This window comes from Panulirus ornatus, chromosome 35, assembly GCF_036320965.1.
Source record: "Panulirus ornatus isolate Po-2019 chromosome 35, ASM3632096v1, whole genome shotgun sequence".
Lineage (NCBI taxonomy): Eukaryota > Metazoa > Arthropoda > Malacostraca > Decapoda > Palinuridae > Panulirus > Panulirus ornatus.
In genome coordinates this window covers 13,240,687-13,258,507 of record NC_092258.1, presented here as the reverse complement: position 1 = coordinate 13,258,507, position 17,821 = coordinate 13,240,687, and the positions used below count along the sequence as shown (strand labels likewise).

The 17,821-nt window shown below is 41.3% G+C and overlaps 1 protein-coding gene across 3 annotated transcripts in view; it reads right to left on the bottom strand.

Moving 5' to 3' along the window:
* Positions 1-17,471, bottom strand: part of Gprk2 (G protein-coupled receptor kinase 2) — a 324,238-nt gene extending 306,767 nt beyond the window's left edge. For 2 of the 3 annotated variants that reach the window (XM_071683094.1, XM_071683095.1), the window contains exon 1: positions 17,249-17,468. In XM_071683094.1, coding sequence (XP_071539195.1) covers positions 17,249-17,300 — 52 coding nt within the window. In that variant the 5' untranslated portion in view covers positions 17,301-17,468. Of the gene's footprint in view, positions 1-17,248 lie in introns of all 3 variants that reach the window. The other variant, XM_071683096.1, reaches the window with a different exon arrangement.
* Positions 17,472-17,821: the final 350 nt, after the last annotated feature.

Genomic DNA, 17,821 nt, shown 5'->3' with positions numbered 1-17,821 from the left:
AAGAAAGAGGCACGAGGTCAAGAGAAAGGTGCAAGAGGTGAAAAAGAAGGCAAATAAGAGTTGGGGTGACAGAGTATCATCAAATTTTAGGGAGAATAAAAAGATGTTTTCGAATGAGGTAAATAAAAGGCATTAGACAAGAGAACAAATGGGAACATCGATGAAGGGGGCTAATGGAGAGGTGATAACTAATAGTGGTGATGTGAGAAGATGAAGTGAGTATTTTGAAGGTTTGTTAAATGTGTTAGATATAGGGTGTTTTGGTCGAGGTGGTGTGCGAAGTGAGAGGGATAGGGAGAATGATTTGGTAAACAGAGAAGAGGCGGTAAAAGCTTCATAGAAGATGAAAGCTGGCAAGGCAGCAAGTTTGGATGGTACTGCAGTAAAATTTATCAAAAAATGGGGTGACTGTGATACTGACTGATTGGTAAGTATATTTAATGCATGTATGACTTAGAAAAGCAAATGGATTTGTATGTAGCATTTATGTATCTGGAGAAGGCATATGATAGAGTTGAGAGAGATGCTCTGTGGAAGGTACTAAGAATCTTTGGTGTGGAAGGAAAGTTGTTAGAAGCAGTGAAAAGTTTTTATCGAGGATGTAAGGCATGTGTACGTGTAGGAAGAGAGGAAAGTGATCGGTTCTCAGTGAATGTAGGTTTGTGGCAGGGGTGTGTGATGTCTCCATGGTTGTTTAAGTTGTTTATGGATGGGGTGGTTAGGGAGGTGAATGCAAGAGTTTTGGAAAGTGGGGCAAGTATGAAGTCTGTTGTGGAAGTGAGTCAGTTGTCGTTCGCTGATGATACAGCGCTGGTGGCTGATTCATGTGAGAAACTGCAGAAGCTGGTGACTGAGTTTGGTAAAGTGTGTGAAAGAAGAAAGTTAAGAGTAAATGAAGTTAAGAGTAAATGTGAATAAGAGCAAGGTTATTAGGTACAGTAGGGTTGAGGGTCAAGTCAAGTGGGAGGTAAGTTTGAATGGAGAAAAACTGGAGGAAGTAAAGTGTTTTAGATATCTGGAAGTGGATCTGGCAGTGGATGGAACCATGGAAACGGAAGTGAATCATAGGGTGGGGGAGGGGGCAAAAATCCTGGGAGCCTTGAAGAATACTTGGAAGTCAAGAACATTATCTCGGAAAGCAAAAATGGGTATGTTTGAAGGAACAGTGGTTCCAACAATGTTGTATGGATAGAGTTGTGCACAGGAGGGTGGATGTGCTGGAAATGAGATGTTTTAGGACAATGTGTGGTGTGAGGTGGTTTGATCGAGTAAGTAATGTAAGAGTAAGAGAGATGTGTGGAAATAAAAAGAGCGTGGTTGAGAGAGCAGAAGAGGGTGTTTTGAAATGGTTTGGGCACATGGAGAGAATGAGTGAGGAAAGATTGACCAAGAGGATATATGTGTTGGAGGTGGAGGGAACGAGGAGAAGTGGGAGACCAAATTGGAGGTGGAAAGATGGAGTGAAAAAGATTTTGAGTGATCGGGGCCTGAACATGCAGGAGGGTGAAAGGTGGGCAAGGAATAGAGTGAATTGGATCGATGTGGTATACCGGGGTCAACGTGCTGTCAATGGATTGAATCAGGGCATGTGAAGCGTCTGGGGTAAACCATGGAAAGTTGTGTGGGGCCTGGATGTGGAAAGGGAGCTGTGGTTTCGGGCTTTATTACATGACAGCTAGAGACCGAGTGTGAACGAAAGGGGCCTTTGTTGTCTTTTCCTAGCGCTACCTTGCACACATGAGGGGGGAGGGGATGTTACTCCATGTGTGGCGAGGTGGCGATGGGAATAAATAAAGGCAGACAGTATGAATTATGTACATGTGTATATATGTATATGTCTGTGTGTGTATATATATGTATGTATATATATATATATGTGTACAGTGAGATGTATAGGTATGTATATTTGCGTGTGTGGACGTGTATGTATATACATGTGTATGGGGGTGGGTTGGGCCATTTCTTTTGTCTGTTTCCTTGCGCTACCTCGCAAACGTGGGAGACAGCGACAAAGCAAAATAATAAAAAAAGCATGACTCATGGTGAGGTGCCTGAGGATTGGAGGAATGCATGCATAGAGCCATTGTACAAAGGCAAAGGGGATAAAGGTGAGTGCTCCAATTACAGAGGTATATTTTTGTTAAGTATTCCTGGGAAATTATAAGGGAGGGTATTGATTGAGAGGGTGAAGGCATGTATAGAGCATCAGATTGGGGAAGAGCAGTGTGGTTTCAGAAGTGGTAGGGGATGTGTGGATCAGGTGTTTCCTTTGAAGAATGTATGTAAGAAATACTTAGAAAAGCAAATGGATTTGTATGTAGCATTTATGGATCTGGAGAAGGCATATGATAAAGAGTTGATAGAGATGCTCTGTGGAAGGTATCAAGAGTATATGGTGTGGGAGGAAAGTTGTTAGAAGCAGTGAAAAGTTTTTACCAAGGATGCAAGGCATGTGTACGAGTAGGAAGAGAGGAAAGTGATTGGTTCTCAGTAAAACTGGTTTATGGCAGGGGTGCGTGCTGTCTCCACGCTTGTTTAATCTGTTTATGGACGGGGCTGTTAGGGAGGTAAATGCAAGAGTTTTGGTGAGAGGGGCAAGTATGAAGTCTGTTGTGGATGAGAGAGCTTGAGAAGAGAGTCATTTGTTGTTTGCTGATGAGACAGCGCTGGTGGCTGATTCGGGTGAGAAACTGCAGAAGCTGGTGACTAAGTTTGGTAAAGTGTGTGAAAGAAGAAAGCTGAGAGTAAATGTGAATAAGAGCAAGGTTATTAGGTACAGTAGGGTTGAGGGACAAGTCAATTGGGAGGTAAGTTTGAATGGAGAAAAACTGGAGGAAGTGAAGTGTTTTAGACATCTGGGAGTGGATTTGGCAGCAGATGGAGCCATGGAAGCTGAAGTGAGTCATAGGGTGGGGCAGGGGGCGAAAGTTCTGGGAGCATTGAAAAATGTGCGGAAGGAGAGAACATTATCTCGGAAAGCAAAAATGGGTATGTTTGAAAGAATAGTGGTTTCAACAATGTTATATGGTTGCGAGGCGTGGGCTATAGATAGAGTTGTGCAGAGGAGGGTGGATGTGTTGGAAATGAGATGTCTGAGGACAGTATGTGGTGTGAAGTGGTTTGCCCACGTAAGTAATGAAAGGGTAAGAGAGATGTGTGGTAATAAAAAGAGTGTGGATGAGAGAGCAGAAGAGGGTGTTTTGAAATGGATTGGTCACATGTAGAGAATGAGTTAGACAAAGAGAATATATGTGTCAGAAGTGGAGGGAACAAGGAAAAGTGGGAGACCAAACTGGAGGTGGAAAGATGGAATGAAAAAGATTTTGAGTGATTGGGACCTGAACATGCAGGAGGGTGAAAGGCATTCAAGGAATGGAGTGAATTGGAACGATGTGGTATACCGGGGTCGACCTGATGTCAATGGATTGAACCAGGGTATGTGAAGCGTCTGGGATAAACCTTGGAAAGTTTTGTGGGGCCTGGATGTGGAAAGGGAGCTGTGGTTTCGGTGTATTATACATGATAGCTAGAGACTGTGTGAATGAATGTGGCCTTCGTTGTCTTTTCCCAGTGCTACCTCACGCACATGTGGGGGGTGTCATTTCATGTGTGGCAAGGTGGCGACGGGAATTAATAAGGGCAGACAGTATGAATTATGTACATGTGTATATATGTATATGTCTGTGTGTGTATATGTATGTATACTTTGAGATGTATAGGTATGTATATGTGCGTGTGTAGATATGTATGTATATACATACATGTGTATGTGGGTGGGTTGGCCCATTCTTTCGTCTGTTTCCTTGCGCTACCTCACTAAAGCAGGAGACAGCGACAAAGTATAATAAATAAATAAATATGTATATAGCATTTATGGATCTGGAGAAGGCATAGGATAGAGTTGATAGAGATGCTCTGTGGAAGGCATCAAGAATATTTAGTGTGGGAGGCAAGTTGCTAGAAGCAGTGAAAAGTTTTTATCGAGGATGTAAGACATGTGTACGAGTAGGAAGGGAGAAAAGTGACTGGTTCTCAGTGAATGTCAGTTTGCAGCAGGGGTGTGTGATGTCTCCATAGTTGTTCAATTTGTTTATGGATGGGGTTGTTAGGGAGGTGAATGCAAGAGTTTTGGAAAGAGGGGCAAGTATGCAGTCGGTTTTGGATGAGAGGGCTTGGGAACTGAGTCAGTTGTTGTTCGCTGGTGGCTGACTCGGGTGAGAAACTGCAGAAGCTGGTGACTGAGTTTGGTAAAGTGTGTCAAAGAAGAAAGCTGAGAGTAAATGTGAATAAGAGCAAGGTTATTAGGTAAAGTAGGGTTGAGGGACAAGTAAATTGGGAGATAAAACTGACTGGAGAAAAACTGGAGGAAGTAAAGTGTTTTAGGTATCTGAGAGTGGATTTTGCAACAGATGGAACCATGGAAGCAGAAGTAAGTCACAGGATGGGGGAGGGGCAAAAGTTCTGGGAGCGTTGAAAAATGTGTGGAAGGCGAGAACATTATCTCGGAAAGCAAAAATGGGTATGTTTGAAGGAATAGCGGTTCCAACAATGTTATATGGTTGTGAGGTGTGGGCTAAAGATAAAGTTGTAGGGAGGAAGGTGGATGTGTTGGATATGAGATGTTTGAGGACAATATGTGGTGTGAGGTGGTTTCATCGAGTAAGTAATGAAAGGGTTAGACAAATGTGTGGTAATAAAAAGAGTGTGGTTGAGGGAGCAGAAGAGGGTGTTTTGAAATGGTTTGGTCACATGGAGAGAATGAGTGAGGAAAGATTGACAAAGAGGATACATGTGTCAGAGGTGGAGGGAATGAGAAGTGGGAGACCGAACTGGAGGTAAAAAGATGGAGAGAAAAAGATTATGAGTGATCAGGCCCTGAACATGCAGGAGGGTGAAAGGAGTGCTAGGAATAGAGTGAATTGGAACGATCTGGTATACTGAGGTCGACGTGCTGTCAATGGATTGAACCAAGGCATGTGAAGCACCTGGGGTAAACCATGGGAAGTTTTGTGGGGCCTGGATGTGGAAAGGGAGCTGTGGTTTCAGTGCATTATACATGACAGCTAGAGACTGAGTGTGAACAAATGTGGCCTTTGTTGTCTTTTCCTAGCCCTACCTCGTCCGCATGCAGGGGGAGGGGGTTGTCTTTTCATGTGTGGCAGGGTGGCAACGGGAATGAATACGGGCAGCAAGTATGAATTATGTACATGTGTATATATGTATATGTCTGTGTATGTGTATATAAATGTATACGTTGAAATATATAGGTACGTATATGTGTGTCTGTGGACTTGTATGTATATACATGTGTATGTGGGTGGGTTAGGCCATTCTTTCGTCTGTTTCCTTGCGCTACCTTGCTAACACAGGAGACAGCGACAAAGTATGGGTAAATATATACCCTAGCCTAAACCAAGTACCCAATTTATTAATCAACCCCAAAGGGTGGATGAACAGCTGGGTTGACAGTGGACTGACTACCACAACCAGGAGAAAACCTATGCACTCAACTCTAGATGACTCACGAATGCGTCGTGGTAAGGAATGCTAATCATTACACCACAGAAGTGGTTCTCTCTTTGTGCATATCACACCGAATTTCCAAAGTAGTATTCTGTAGTCTTCTTTGTCTGTCATGCCAGTAGGATGATATTTCCAAATGTAAGTTGGGAACCATATCTTCAAGGATTTTCCAGGTAAAGATGATGATATACCTCATATGTCTGCACACTAGGGAGTACAGCCTTAGAGACCTCAGCCATTCCCAGTAATTTAGTTCCTTTACCACATTAATATGGCTGTGAAAGATCTCTAACACTTCTTTAATCCCTTAACTTCGCCTACCTTTTAGGATGAAGTAAGAATGCAGCAATATTCAATTCATGAAAGAACTAGCTCCCTGAATAATATCGCCATTGGATATATTCCTTTGTCTTGAAGGTCTGCAGGATCCAGCTGACCATCCTCCCCCAAGAGACAATCATTGCTTTGTTGAATGTTAGGTCATAAAATATAACTCCAGTGTCTTTCATGTTATTCAACTGGTTAATAATAGTGTCTGTGTCCATCCAGTATTCTCTATTGTTTCTGATTTCTTCATTTCCCCCATACAATGGAGTTGAAATTTATCTCCACTGAATAGAATGTTGTTCCCAGTTGCCCAGTTTGAGACTTAGTTTCATTCTCTTTGTAGTCTTTTGGCTTCCAATGGTGACAGACTTTCATACTTATTCTTGTATCATCTGCTGGTGATATGAAACTGTGGCTTACGTTTGCATTAATGTCAGATATAAGAATGAGGAACAGAAGGGGAACTGGATGCTGTAACTTGGATTGCAAACTTCTGTGTACATGCAGACAATAAGTTCTAAGTGAGCCACTGTTCCAATTGTTTAATGAAGTACTGCATGTCAGGGTACTGTGATGCAATTGCGAGGCTGTCTGCATACAAAAGGACCTTCATATTGAGGTTTGCCTGAGATAATGGAAGGTCATGTAAGAAAAGACTGAAGAGAGTTGAGGAAAGAACTACTCCTCTGGAAACTCCATCACAGATATTAAGTATTTTAGAAGTGAAGCCACTGTGAGTGACTGGCAAATGATTATCAAAGAGGATCTTGGATTAAGAGTTGAAGAAACTAAAGAAGAAAAATAAGCTATACTGAAATGAAATAACTTTAGATAAGAGTGTACAACATAAACCATATAGAGATTTCTCAGCATCCAGATTTTGCAAATCAGTTGTCAGTGAAAAAAAAAATTTTGAAAAACTGAATACAGCAACAGCAAGCAATCATTTGCACACAAGTAGTGGCATCCTCCATGGCAGGAAATCCAATACACATGGCTATAATTGATGATACAACCTGCAAATGTAACCTGTAATATTACCGACGAACTCCTCAAACTTACTACAACTACGAAATGCACAGTGGCAAAGTGGGTTCCGTGCTTATAGTATGAAGAAAAGAAGGAAAAGCATTAGTCTGAAGCGATATTAGATGTTTTGAGGTGCTCTGATGCTAGTGAATGTGGAGTTGATATAGCACAGTTCATAAGAAAATATATGGAGTGAAACATAATCATCAGAATGTGACACCCTTAAGTGCTGAGATAAAATGTTCCAGAGAACATCAAAGATAAAAATAAACATAATGCCCTGGTAAGCACAACGGTTATTCAGCATAAAAACCTAAACTATTATATGAAGATATGAGGAATACATATGGTTAGAATTCAAAAGCTGACATTTTTGTGGCACGTCATGGCTTGTTTGAACATTTTAACATGTGCAGGATTTCCATAACAACAGTCATTTGTGAAGTTGAAAGTGCAGATAGAGAAGCAGCAAGTACCCATCCTTATTAAAGTTAACAATGAAGAAGGCAGCTACATGCTTTAACAGGAGTTTAATGTTGACGAGACAAAGCTTAATAAAAAAGCATGCCGACTCGGACATATATTCCAGGAAAGAGAAAACTACATGAGATTAAAGAAGTTAAAGATCACCTTACTCTTCTGAAGAAGGTTTTAAGATAAAATGTTTGCTGATGTATCACTCTGAGACACCTCAGGATATGAAGGGCTACTAAAAATAATATCTTCCTGTTATTTGGCACTCTAACAAGAAGGCCTGGGAAAAAGTGGGATCTTTTTCAGGAATTGTGTTATTCCTAATCCTCCCATGCTGTGAAGAATTCCTGTGCCAACAACAACTTGCTATACAAGGCACTGGTTATCCATGACAATGCCTCTGGTCATCTTATTACCTACTGCTCATACCATTTTCCAATAAAAGCACACAGCATTCATCACAGAAAAATCTACGAGTTAGGAAAAATGAGTTGTGTGAGTTAAGCATTACGTGTGACATGGAGAGACTGTATTTGTGGACAGAATGCCAACAGTCCATGGGTGGTTGGGGCAGATACAAAAGACAGCTACTTGGGTCAAAGGAGTGCATTTTGACAACCACTGAAGTACTGATCCACTATGCAGCTGTCAATGACCACCCCCCATACACAGGGGTTTGTACCAGTAATATACCTCCCTGGTCAGTGGCAGTCTACCAATTATCAACCTACAACACATCCCAAGACCCTCTATGCCCATGGTGCAACTACAATGAAGACACTGAGCACTTACAGCTCAACTGCCCTGCACTTTCTGCACACAGAGGAACAGACCACAACATCTCATGACCAGTGGTCCCAATGGGTAGCATGGTCAGCTTCATGTGTGCAGCAGGGGCCTCATAAGGAGAGGTGGAACTCCATGACAAAGCCTTTGGTCATCCTACTACCTATCGCTCATACCATTCTGCAAGACTAGCACACAGCCTTCACCACAGAAAAATGTGTGTGTGTGTGTGTGTGTGTGTGTGTGTGTGTGTGTGTGTGTGTGTGTGTGTGTGTGTGTGTGTGTGTGCAGGTGAAGTCACAAATCAGTAGTTCAAATAATTTTACTTAAAATATAATTTTTCTATATATGCAGCATTAAATGTTTCATGGGAGACAATTTGCCTCATCAGGAGCAAACAGTTCATGAAGTTTTTAAATTCCAGCACCACCACAAAAATTCCATTTCTCCTCTGCCAGTGTGTAATCGAGAATGGAAGAGGAGAGACAGACTTTTTGTGGTGGTGTTGGGATTTAAAAAGCTTTATCAATTGTCTTCACTGGATGTGGCAAATTGTCTTCATGAAACATGTAGTACTGCATGTATAGAAAAATTACATGTTCAATGAAATTATCTGAACTTCTACCGAATTGTGATTTCACCTTCATAACTACCATCATGGACTAGTGTGATCAACATATCATATATGGTTTGGTAAACACAGAAGAGGTAGGGAAAGTCTTGTGGAAGATGAAAGATGGCAAGGCAGTGGGTTTGGATGGAACTGCAGTGGAATTTATATAAAAAAAAAAAAAAGGGGGTGACTGTGTTGTCGATTGGTTGGTACTGATATTCAATGTACGTATAGTTCATGGTGAAATGCCTGAGTGCCATTGTACAAAGTGAAAGAGGAGTGTTCAAATTAGTGAGGTACATGTTTGTTGAGTATTCCTGGGAGGGTACTGACTGAGAGGGTAAAGACGTACAAAGCATCAGATTGGGAAAGAGCAGTGTGGTATTAGAAGAGGTAGAGGATGTGTGGATCAGGTGTTTGCTTTGAAGAATGTATGTGAGAAATACAACAAATGGATTTGTATGTAGCATTTACGGATCTTGAGAGGGCATATGATAGGGTTGATAGAGATGCTTTGTGGATGGTATTAAGAGTATATAGCGTGGGAGGTAAGTTGCTAGAAGCAGTGAAAAGTTTTTACCAAGGATGTAAGGCATGTGTATGAGTAAGAGAGGAAAGTAATTGGTTCTCAGTGAATGTCGGTTTGCAGCAGGGGTGCATGACATCTCCATGGTTGTTTGGTTTGTTTATGGATGGGGTGGTTAGGGAGATAAATGTAAGAGTTTTGGAGAGAGGGGCAAGTATCCAGTCTGTTGTGGATGAGAGGGCTTGGAAAGTGAGTCAGTTGTTGTTCGCTGATGATACAGCACTGATGACCGATTCAGGTGAGAAACTGCAGAAGTTGGTGACTGAGTTTGGTAAAGTGTGTGAAAGAAGAAAGCTGAGAGTAAATGTGAATAAGAGCAAGGTTATTAGGTTCAGTAGTGCTGAGGGACAAGTTACTTGGGAGGTAAGTTTAAATGGAGAAAAATTGGAGGAAGTGAAGTGTTTTAGATATCTGGGAGAGGATTTAGCAGTGGATGGAACCATGGAAGCGGAAGTGAGTTACAGGGTGGGGGAGAGGGTGAAGGTTCTGGGAGCACTGAAGAATGCGTGGAAGGTGAAAATGTTATCTCAGAGAGCAAAAATGGGTATGTTTGAAGGAATGGTGGTTCCAACAATGTTACACGGTTGTGAGGCATGGGCTATAAATAGGGTTGTGCGGAGAAGGGTGGATGTGTTGGAAATGAAATGTTTGAGGACAATATGTGGTGTGAGGTGGTTTGATTGTGTAAGAAATGAAAGGGTAAGAGAGATGTGTGGTAATAAAAAGAGTGTGGTTGAGACAGCAAGAGGGTGTGTTGAAACGGTTTGGTCACACGGAGAGAATCAGTGAGGAAAGATTGACAAAGAGTATATATGCGTCAGAGGTAGAGGGAACAAAAAGCGGGAGACCGAATTGGAGTTGGAAGGATAGAGTGAAAAAGATTTTGATTATCAGGGCCTGAACACAGAGGAGGGTGAAAGGCATGCAAGGAATAGAGTGAATTGGAATGATGTGGCATACCGGGATCAATGTGCTGTCAATGGATTGAACCAGGGCTTGTGAAGCATCTGAGGTAAACCATGGAAAGTTTTGTGGGGCCTGGATGTGGAAAGGGAGCTATGGTTTCAGTGCATTACACATGACAGCTAGAGACAGTGTGAATGAATGTGGCCTTTGTTGTCTTTTCCAAGCACTACCTCACATGCATGCGGGAGGAGGGGGTGCCATGCCATGTAAGGCAGGGTAGCAGCGGGAGTGGATGAAGGCAGCATGTATGAATATGTACATGGGTATATATGTCTGTGTATGTATATGTGCATGTGTGGGCATCCTTGCGCTATCGCGGAAGACAGCAACAAAGTATAATAAATAAATAAAAAAAATATAATAAAAAACATATAATAGCAAAAGGAAACCGACGAAGAATGGCCCAACCCACCCACCCACACACACACACAAATATATATATATATATATTTATTTTTTTTTATTATACTTTGTCGCTGTCTCCCGCGTTTGCGAGGTAGCGCAAGGAAACAGACGAAAGAAATGGCCCAACCCCCCCCATACACATGTATATACATACGTCCACACACGCAAATATACATACCTACACAGCTTTCCATGGTTTACCTCAGACGCTTCACATGCCTTGATTCAATCCACTGACAGCACGTCAACCCCGGTATACCACATCGCTCCAATTCACTCTATTCCTTGCCCTCCTTTCACCCTCCTGCATGTTCAGGCCCCGATCACACAAAATCTTTTTCACTCCATCTTTCCACCTCCAATTTGGTCTCCCTCTTCTCCTCGTTCCCTCCACCTCCGACACATATATCCTCTTGGTCAATCTTTCCTCACTCATTCTCTCCATGTGCCCAAACCACTTCAAAACACCCTCTTCTGCTCTCTCAACCACGCTCTTTTTATTTCCACACATCTCTCTTACCCTTACGTTACTCACTCGATCAAACCACCTCACACCACACATTGTCCTCAAACATCTCATTTCCAGCACATCCACCCTCCTGCGCACAACTCTATCCATAGCCCACGCCTCGCAACCATACAACATTGTTGGAACCACTATTCCTTCAAACATACCCATTTTTGCTTTCCGAGATAATGTTCTCGACTTCCACACATTCTTCAAGGCCCCCAGAATTTTCGCCCCCTCCCCCACCCTGTGATCCACTTCCGCTTCCATGGTTCCATCCGCTGCCAGATCCACTCCCAGATATCTAAAACACTTCACTTCCTCCAGTTTTTCTCCATTCAAACTCACCTCCCAATTGACTTGACCCTCAACCCTACTGTACCTAATAACCTTGCTCTTATTCACATTTACTCTTAACTTTCTTCTACCACACACTTTACCAAACTCAGTCACCAGCTTCTGCAGTTTCTCACCCAAATCAGCCACCAGCGCTGTATCATCAGCGAACAACAACTGACTCACTTCCCAAGCTCTCTCATCCCCAACAGACTTCATACTTGCCCCTCTTTCCAAAACTCTTGCATTTACCTCCCTAACAACCCCATCCATAAACAAATTAAACAACCATGGAGACATCACACACCCCTACCGCAAACCTACATTCACTGAGAACCAATCACTTTCCTCTCTTCCTACACGTACACATGCCTTACATCCTCGATAAAAACTTTTCACTGCTTCTAACAACTTTCCTCCCACACCATATATTCTTAATACCTTCCACAGAGCATCTCTATCAACTCTATCATATGCCTTCTCCAGATCCATAAATGCTACATACAAATCCATTTGCTTTTCTAAGTATTTCTCACATACATTCTTCAAAGCAAACACCTGATCCACACATCCTCTACCACTTATGAAACCACACTGCTCTTCCCCAATCTGATGCTCTGTACATGTCTTCACCCTCTCAATCAATACCCTCCCATATAATTTACCAGGAATACTCAACAAACTTATACCTCTGTAATTTGAGCACTCACTCTTATCCCCTTTGCCTTTGTACAATGGCACTATGCACGCATTCCGCCAATCCTCAGGCACCTCACCATGAGTCATACATACATTAAATAACCTTACCAACCAGTCAACAATACAGTCACCCCCTTTTTTAATAAATTCCACTGCAATACCATCCAAACCTGCTGCCTTGCCGGCTTTCATCTTCCGCAAAGCTTTCACTACCTCTTCTCTGTTTACCAAATCATTTTCCCTAACCCTCTCACTTTGCACACCACCTCGACCAAAACACCCTATATCTGCCACTCTATCATCAAACACATTCAACAAACCTTCAAAATACTCACTCCATCTCCTTCTCACATCACCACTACTTGTTATCACCTCCCCATTATACCTCTGAAATTTGAGCACTCACACTTATCCCCTTTGCCTTTGTACAATGGTACTATGCACGCATTCTGCCAATTCCAAAAGAAGGAACAGAGAAGGGTGCCAGGTGAGGATATTCCCTCAAAGGCTCAGTCCTCTGTTCTTAACGCTACCTCGCTAACGCGAGAAATGGCGAATAGCATGAAAGAAAAAAGAATATATATATATATATGAATGATGCTCCTGAAGTACGACCTATGTGACTTATGACCATCCATACATGTGACTGGAAAAAATACAAATAAAAAAATATATGTAAATAAAAAATCATGCTTGGTCATACATCCATATGCGTTTGATAAAGAATGTTAGACGATCCCGGTATTGTGTACATCACAGCATCTCACTCAATTACCATTCAGTAAGCACACATTATTCAAGTGAATCTAACTAATTCTTGTGCTGGACTAAACAATTTTTGTATTAGACCCAAAGAAGATGACGAGCAAGAGAAAAAAGCCATAACATGTTAATAGATCTGTCAGGAAACTGAGGAAGACACTCAATTTGGAATTGAAAATGAAGGTAATCACCCAATATGGAGGTAAAAAAAGGTAAATGTGATTGCACATGATCTACAGCTGTCCCATATAACTGTCTCCAAAATTCTAAAAGACAAAGAAAATATATGTGAAACAGTGAAAAGTTCACCAAGTATGAAGTCTACGATAATAACAAAGCAACAACAAGGGCCCATTCACGAAATGGAAAAATTGTTGATGCTGTGGATGGATAATCAAATTCAAAAATGTGTACCACTAAGCTCACTAACAATTCAGGTGAAGGTTATCTGTCTTTTTGAGACTGAAGGAGCAAGCAGGAGAGGATTACATCAAGAACCTCACAGCAAGTCATGGCTAGTTCAACAGATTCAAAGAAGATATAACTTGCACAATGTTCGAGTCACAGGTGAAGCAGCAACTGCTATGAAAGGAGCTCCCAAAAAGTTCACCGAATGTTTGGATGATTCAATACGTGAACTAAAGAATCTTAAATAAAAGGTATCTAGAAACTACACATTCATATAATAAGGCTGGTGAATAGAAAAATAATCATGACAGAAATTGAGTTGGATACAAGAATGCTGTACAGGTATACAAATCATACATGCCAAACTGACATACATCTTATTTACGTCCCTTTCGAGATACATCCAGTCGGACAAAATGGAACTCAGACATATGTCTGGAGCATCTGTATACATGTGTATCTTGTGGAGGCAAAGGTGAAAATCTGTAGAGGTTTTCAAAAACTAAGAGAGAATGTTGGGGAGAAAACAGTGGTGAAAGTAAGAGAGCTTGGAAAGGAGAATTATGTGAAAAAATACCAGAAGAGATTGAGTGTAAAATAGCAAAAGGTGAGAGCAAATGAAGTGAGGGGAGTAGGTGAAATGAGATGTATTTACAGAAGCAGTGATAGCATATGCAACAGATGCATGTGGCATGAGGAAGGAGGGAGGTGGTCAGATTAGAAAGGGTAGTGAGTGGTGGGATGAAGTAAAGTTGTCAGTGAAAGAGAAAAGAAAGGCATTTGGACAGTACTTACAAGGAAAGAGTAAAAATGACTAGGAGATGTATAAGAGAAAGCAGCAGGAGGTCAAGAGGAAGGAACAAGGGATGAAAAAAGAGGAAAAAGATAGTTGGGGTGAGGGAATATCACTAAACTTTAGGGGAATGAAAGATGTTTTGAAAGGAGGTAAATGATGTGCAAAAGGGGGCAAGTGGGAAGTGATAACATGCAGTGATGGAGTTAGGGGGAGATGAAGTGAGTATTTTTAAGGATTGTTGAATTTGTTTGATGATAGTGGCAGATGCAGAGTGTTTTGGTCGGAGTGCTGTGCAAAGTGAGAGAGTCAGGAAGGGTGGTTTGGCGAAGAGAGAAGTGGTGGTGAAAGCATTGAGGAAGATGAAATCCGGCAAGGTAGCAAAAGTGGATGGTGATGCATGTGAATTTATCAAGGGGAAGTTTTGTTGACTGGTTGGTAAGGATGTTTAATGTATGTATGGAGCACAGTGAAGTGCCTGAGAATTGGCAGAATGAATTTATAGTGATATTATACAAAGGCAAAGGGGATAAAGGTTAGTATTAAAGTACAGAGGCATAAGTTTGTTGAGTATACCTGAAAAACTGTATGGGAGGACATTAACTGAGAGGGTGAAGGTATGTCCACAGCATCAGATTCGGGAGGAGCAGTATGGTTTGAGAAGAGGTAAAGGATGCATGAACCAGGTGTTTGCATTGAAGAATGTGTGTGTAGGAAATACTTAGAAAACAGATGGATTTGTATGTGGCATTTATGGATCTGGAGAAGGCATGTGATAGGATTGACAGATGCATTGTGGAAGGTATTAAGAATATATATAGTAGGAAGTAAGCTAGTAGAAGCAGAGAAGTTTTTATCATGGTTGTAAGGCATATGTACAAGTAGGAGGAGAGTGACTGATTCAAAGTGAATGAGAGTTGGGGTGAGAGTGTCATTAAATTTTAGGGAGAATAAAAAGATGTTTTGGAAGGAGGTAAATAGTGCATAAGACAAGAGAACAAATGGGAACATCAGTGAAGGGGACTAATAGGGAGGTAATAACAAGTAGTGGAGATGTGAGAAGGAGATGGAGTGAGTATTTTGAAGGTTTGTTGAATGTGGTGGATGATAGCGTGGCAAAATAATAATAATAATAAAAAAAATATATATATATATTTATATATATATATGGAAGGCGAGAGCATTATCTTGGAGAACAAAAAAGGGTTTTTTAAAGAAATAGTGATTCAAACAATGTTATATGGTTGTGAGGCATGGGCTATATATAGAGTTGTGCGGAGGGGGGTGGATGTGTTGGAGATGAGATGTTTGAGGACAATATGTGGTATAAGGTGGTTTGATCGAAAAAGTAATGAAAGGGTAAGAGATGTGTGGTGATGAAAAAGAGTGTGGTTGAGAGAGCAGAAGAAGGTGTATTGAAATGGTTTGGACACATGGAGAGAATGAGTGAGGAAAGATTGACAAGGATATATGTGACAAGAGGTGGAGGAAACGAGAAGTGGGAGACCAAATTGGAGGTGGAAGAATGGAGTGAATAAGCTTTTGAGCGATCGGGGCCTGAAAATTCAGGAGGGTGAAAGGCATGCAAGGAATATAGTGAATTGGAATGTGGTATACTGGGGTCGACATGCTGTCTGGATTGAACAAAGGAATGTGAAGCCCTGTACATGATGTACATTGTAAAAGTACATATGGCTTTACTTTATGATATATACCTAATCAAATTTAAACAATATGTCATGACTAAAAATATTTCCTGAAAATGGTACATGCACAACTGTCAAATCTTACGAATTCATTCAATATATCAGTGAGGACAGGCATACTCGATACTACCTATTCTGATAATTCTTATCTCATATTCATAAACTACGAAATTGGGATTGATAATTCTTTTCAAGGTAAGGCACAGTTAAGTACACAGTATTTCAATATTTCCTTTTGAATAAAAATAAAAAAATACTATTGTTATTTGAGTTACACTTTCCCTGCCTTGTAATTTCAATTCCTTTCAAATGTTTAATTTGCTTCAAATAACCCATCATCAACAAACAAGTGTCAACTTTGTTCACATTTGTAATTAAGTTAAATTTGTTTTACACTAAATAAAGCACTCCCATGTAATGGACTTCAGTTAAATGTAATCTATTTAGCCTTCCTACAATTTCATGTATGAGGAGGGATGATCAGGTTATTGATGCATTTTACAAGCCTCACCTTGCCTATTCTATGGTTTGTAAAACAAATAAATGATTGGTTTTTCTCCTTTAATGAAGCAGCCATCAATTCTAGTGTGTGACTGGTGGGCCAACCGTATTATTCTCCTTATGTTCCACCTACAGCTAATACAAAACAAGCTTACTCTGAAATGACCCATCCAATATTAGGCAACATTTAATGGATCTTCAAATGAGTGTAAATTACTACATATATGATCATAGTACACTGCTAATGGTAATGTCACTGTATGGTATTGTACACTGTGACAGCTGACATTATCGCTTTACCAGATACACTATTTCCAAGCATTAAAAGACAAAATCCTTTACTGTAGTACTAAACCTGACCTTTAATAACCCTACCAATCACCCGTAATCATAACAAGCCAACTGCAATTACTCATGAAATAAATCTCCCAATCATGGATTTTTCCCTAAATATCTGGCATCGTCTTACAATATTAGGTATGGAATGCCAAAGGGAACGATCCTTAACGAGCCAGTGAGTACTGTGACAAGCCAGGGAGGACCCCGGGGTGATGCTGCCCGCCAATCCCAGTCAATTTCCGCTCCCGCGCCTGATGCTACGGCCTAACTGGCACCCGTTATGCTGGAACATCTCACTGCCACGATACACTAGATAGACGGAGGCATCGTGACCCGTCTACCCCCTGGCCCTACAGAGTCTCATCAGTGGTGTGGACAAGCTTATGATAAGGGCAGAGTGGGAGTGTAGCAGGGCAGGCTGGAGCGGACGTACATTGCACCGCAGCCGTTGGTGCCACTGCCAACCCCCTCAGACACCATACCTTACCTTCCCTTGCTTTCAAGTACACTGTGTTGGCTACAATGTTTTCTAATTCCATTAGTTCCAGTTTGACAGTTTATGACCACCTCGGGCCACAGTTGACCCTCAGCCATTCAAGCGAAAACACAACACTTGGGTGGGGTGCACCAGGGAAATATGGCGAGCTCTCCACGCCTGCCAACCTGATACTGCTGGCCCGCTCACACTCGCCTCACGCACTCATCTGTCAAATTCTCGACCCATCTATTATCATTTTCAAGGCAACAGTTTTCTGCAAAAATGAACAAGAAAATTGTTCTCATGAAAATAACAATATATTGAGGAGTGTTTTTCTGACAATAAATCTATTGCTAATGTCATTTACACTATAATTGAATTATCTGGTTATCTCGAGGTTCATACAAATTTCGATGATAACTGATGTTTATAATATTAATACTAATATGGTATCAACAACTATGCCAGTCTGATAAAGGAGAAAATTATATGAAGAGTAATCTTGTGGTTGGCAAGCCTGTGAGGGGAAGAGTCGATACAGGCAGGAGAGCCTTGAAGATAGTGGAGCCGAGATACTGACTC